Source organism: Eimeria acervulina, genomic scaffold (assembly GCF_000499425.1).
Source record: "Eimeria acervulina Houghton genomic scaffold, Eah_scaff922, whole genome shotgun sequence".
NCBI classification, from domain to species: Eukaryota; Apicomplexa; class Conoidasida; order Eucoccidiorida; family Eimeriidae; genus Eimeria; species Eimeria acervulina.
The window spans coordinates 1-4722 of record NW_013549517.1 but is presented as its reverse complement, the minus strand read 5'-3'; the positions used below and the strand labels follow the sequence as shown (position 1 = coordinate 4722).

At 46.1% G+C, this 4722-nt stretch overlaps 1 protein-coding gene across 1 annotated transcript in view; it reads left to right on the top strand.

Moving 5' to 3' along the window:
- The window catches only part of EAH_00052150 (hypothetical protein, conserved), a gene marked incomplete at both ends in the record, with an annotated part of 2851 nt that extends 968 nt beyond the window's left edge, over window positions 1-1883 (top strand). The window contains one exon of the mRNA XM_013394096.1: window positions 4-1883. Within this exon, the coding sequence (XP_013249550.1) occupies window positions 4-1883 (1880 nt within the window). The remainder of the gene's footprint in view (window positions 1-3) is intronic.
- Between the last annotated feature and the right edge of the window lie 2839 nt (window positions 1884-4722).

Here is a 4722-nt window from a genome sequence, read left to right as displayed (position 1 = left end):
CAGCAGCAGCAGGTAGCTCCTTAGGGAATTTGCAGCTTCACTGGAACCCTCACATGAGGCCTCCCCACACGGTCTTATGGCCGGAGGCGCAGCAGCAGCAGCAGCAGCAGCAGCAGCAGCAACAGGCGCAGCAGCAGCAGCTGCTGCAGTCAAGTGACTTTCTTACTGTAGCTGCTGCTGCTGCTGCTGCTGCAAGGCAGCTGCAAACCTCAGACTGCTGGGGGTTTGTTAAGGGAGAGCCCCCGCTGGCTGCTCCAACGCTCTTTCGCAGCAACAGCACCAGCAGCACAAGCAGCAGCAGCAACAATCACAGCAGCAGCATCAGCAGCAGCGTCAGCAGCAGCAGCAGCCTCGTTTATTTACCCTTGGGAGCGGCGACTCCTTTCATGCCTCTGCCAGGCGGCAGCGGAGAGGAATCTGCTGCTGCAGCAGCAGCTGTTGCTGCTGCTGCTGCAGCACCAGCAGCAACAACCACTGCAGCAGCAGCAGAGCAGCAGCCTGTCCTTGCAGGCGCCGTGACAAAGCACCTGCAACACCTACAGCCAGCAGCAGCAGCAGGAGCAGCAACAACAGCAGCAGCAACAGCAGCAACAACAGCAACAGCAGCAGCAGCAGCAGCAGAAACTCCCTCCTTCTGGATCCCCGCGGAAGCGTGGCAAGAGAAGCTGCTTCCTGCTGCTGCTGCTGCTATTCTTGCTGCGGACACGCAGTCAGCAGCATCACCAGCAGCAGCTTCTGCTGCTGCTGCAGCTCCTGCTGCTGCTGCTGCTAGTACCTCGTGCGGGGATGAGGGGTCGTCAACTGCTGGAAGTACAGAGACCTCTCCTCCAGCTGTTGCTGCTTCTGCAGATGATGATGCTGCTGCTGCTGCTGCTGGCACACGCGGTACAGAAGCAGCAGCAGCAACAGCAGCAGCAGCAGCAGCAGGAGACGCCGGATGTAGCACAGCAGGAGACGAATCCTCCTCGCCGTCTCCCTCATCATCATCATCATCATCATCAGCAGCAGCAGCAGCAGCAGCATCATCATCATCAGCAGCAGCAGCAGCAGGAGCAGCAGCAGCAGCAGCAGCAGGAGCAGCAGCAGCAGAAGGCAGTGTTGGGGGTGCGCACTTAACCCCGTTATTTTCGCTGCGGCAGCTAAGCTGCAGCATTGAGACGGTGTGGGGCCCCCCTGTTGCTGCAGCAGGGGCCCCTGTTTGGAGGCTGCACTTGCATGCAGCTTTATGCGGTGTTGTATTAGCAGGCAGAGGATGGCTGAGAGTCGTTGAAGGAGAGAGAGAAGAGAAAGTTATGTTAACAAAGGGTGCAGCCTTTTGTGTCCCTCCTTTGATTGCGCATCTATTTGCTGCTGCAGCAGAAACGCCGCTAGTGCTGTTCGTTGCTTACTCTCCCCCGCTTACAACGCATGCAAGCAGCAGCAACAGCACCTACTGCAGCAGCAGCAGCAGCAGCAACAGCAACAGCAACAGCACCACCAATAGCACTGGCAGCAGTATAGGCGCGTACTATACAGGCACGCATGCCACCGGGTTGGCTGCAGCTGCTGCGCAGCAGCAGCAGCAGCAACTGCAGCAGCAGCAGCAACAGCAGCAGCAGCAGCAGCAGCAGCTGCAGCAACATCTCGTCCAGCAGCTGCAGCAGCTTTCCTTGCCGCCCATGACGGACACAGGTTCAGCAGAGCTGCAGCCAACTGCAGCAAACGCAACAGCAGCAGCAGAAGCAGCAACCGATAGGCATGACCCTGCGCAGCAGCAGCTGCAGCAGCAGCAGCACAAGCAGCAGCAGCAGCACAAGCAGCAGCAGCAGCACAAGCAGCAGCAGCAGCAGCAGCAGCACGGATGCGACCCTTGGGCCTTTGAAGAGACTGCGGGGCCCCCATAGGGTTGGCTTTTAAAGCTGCTGAGGTGTTGGAGGATCGATCAGCAGCAGCAGCAGCAGCAGCAGCAGCAAATGCAGCAGCAGCAACAAGAGCAACAGGTGCAGCGGCAGCAGCAACAACAACAGGTGCAGCAGCAACAGCAGCAGCAGCAACAGGTGCAGCAGCAGTAGCAGCAGCAGCAGCAGCAGCATCTGCTGCTGCTGATGCTGCTGTTAAGTGAATGGGGAGAGGGTTGTGAGGAGACAGGAGACAGCTGATTTGCATGTGGCGTGTGTTTGCTGTTGTTTGTCTCTATCTGCTGCTGCTGCATTTCTTGCTGCTGCAGCGCATGCAGCTGCTGCTAGGGTGTATATACACCTGCATCAGAAGCAGAACACAAATGCACCGTCTACAATACAAATTTGTTTATTTATATAAGTATATATATAATATATATAATATGTATAATATATATATATATATATATATAATATGCAGGGGCCCTCAAGGTGTTGCTGTTTGTTTGTTTGTTTGCTTATTTATTTATTTCTTTCTTTGCTTTGTTTGTTGGCTTGTTGGCTGGTGTTATAATAATAATAATAATAATAATAATAATAATAATAATAATAATTGATATTATTATTATTATTATTAGAAGCGTGAGGAGCTCTTCTGCATGCATTTGCATGCATTTGCATTTGTTGTTAACGGAGAGAGGCGTTTGCTTTTTGTTTGTCTGTTTTGTTTCTAGCGGTTTCTTAGCAGCAACTGAGTTGTAGCAGAGTATAGAGATATATATATACTATATATATATATATAGTTATATTTAATATAGAATGTAGCATTATTACATATATAATATTTATAGTTTACATATATAATATTTAATACATCCATATATTATATAATACATTATATTATATATATATAAAGAATATATATTAAAAGCATATTATATATCTCGCATGCAGCCCCAAATGCTGCTGTACAGGGCCCCATGTGGTGTATGCATCAAATAGCGCTTGAAGCTGCTTGGGGATTTATATCCTCAGTAATAAAAAATATACAAATAATATGATGTTCTTATTTGTACCGCCGAAAACATAAAAGAATGTATATATATATATATATAAAGGACTAGTATATGTATATATATATACATATATACATATATATATATATATATTATATACGCATATGTATGATCTATATTAGGAAGATATATATAAATACTAATAGTTACATGCATATATAGATGCAAAGAAAATATATATAAATTTTAATACATATAAATATTTATATATATATTTATATATATTAACAAAGGAGCCGTGCAACAACTGCTATCCTTTGTAAATAATGCGTTAAGTGTAGGTTTGTTGCAAATATTTTTCTAAGTCCAGGCATTTAAACCGCAGCATTTGAATTATGCATGCGCAGTTTTCTGTGATTTTAATTTACTTTTCACGAAGATGAATGAAGCCCAAGAAAATTCTGTTTGTTTTTTTAGTTGTAAGCGCTCGGTGGTGGAGCTGCAGGGGCCAGGGGAGGCAAAAGAGAGGGAAATTGAGTCTGTTTTATTTGCTATTAGGTGAATATACACTTGAAAAATGTACTAATTAAATGTAGGTGTCTGCAACGTCTACAGAAATAATGCTGCATATACACCCCAGCACAGCAGCAGAGTAGCGGGGGGCCCCGTCGTCGTTCTTTGTTTGCCGCTAGGGGGGCCCTGAAAGAATTGGAAGTTTATGTTTGGATCTTCAGCAGAAAGAGGGAAAATATTCATATTTATTTATTAGTTATGTCCCTACAACTTGCGTTTTTTTCTCAAAGACGTTACGATTTTTCCTTAGCCTCTACTCTTTTTGCAGTAAACGCAAGACTAACCTGATCGGCACTGTTAGTTAAAGGCACTATTGCAAGAATAATAACTTTTCTTCATATTTCCCTGCTTATAGATATTCATGGGGCTTCAAATAGTCAAAGATCATGTAAGAAACCTTATGATGATGTCGGGTGTATCGGCAGCTCCGGGTCGCGCACGCCTGGTGATGCGTTGATCCACTGTGAATTACCATTTAGAAGAATTTAAATTCTTATTTTTGCATATTTCATCTCGAAATATACCGGGTGATTCAAAGAAAAATGAAATTACTCCAACTTTCCCCACATCTTCGAGAAGCTTCCCGCCTCAAGCCATGTGCATAATTTCGTGATGATTTTGCAGTATTTGTCTTCTTCTTTCGCTATTAACCCAAAGTAAATAAATTTATGACTCCATTTCGTAATTTTCTTCCATTTTTCGCTTCATAGAGCCGTCGAATGCCGCTGAATTCTAAGGCCGATACACCAGAACCTGAACGACGCATGCAGGTTTTGTCTGGCGCTGGTTTTGAGAAGTGGAGTTATATTTTCATCGAATTCAGCACCCTGAGCACCTCTCTGTTGTCTGGAGAACATGGAGACGGAGGGTTCTGCAGCAGCATCTGCTGCAGCAGCAGCAGCAACAGCAACAGCAGCAACAGAACAGGGCCGTCAGGGGTCTTTGGGGAGCCTTGCTCTGCGGCTAGCGATTGGAGGCCCCCGACAGATGCGTCGAAGCGGCGGTGTTTATGTCTGTACACCTGGTCGGGTGTATGTACAGTGGCAGCAGCGGTGGCTGCTTCTCGATGGTTTTATGCTAAAATGCTTCAGCAGTTGCAGCTCTCTGAAGCCCAAAATTACTATTCCCCTCGACTCTGCAGTTGTAGAAGGTAAATCTACGGTGTATAGGCAACTATACGAGCATCACTAATGAAATATATACATGCATATATACACAGCAATATATATATATATATATATATATATATATATATA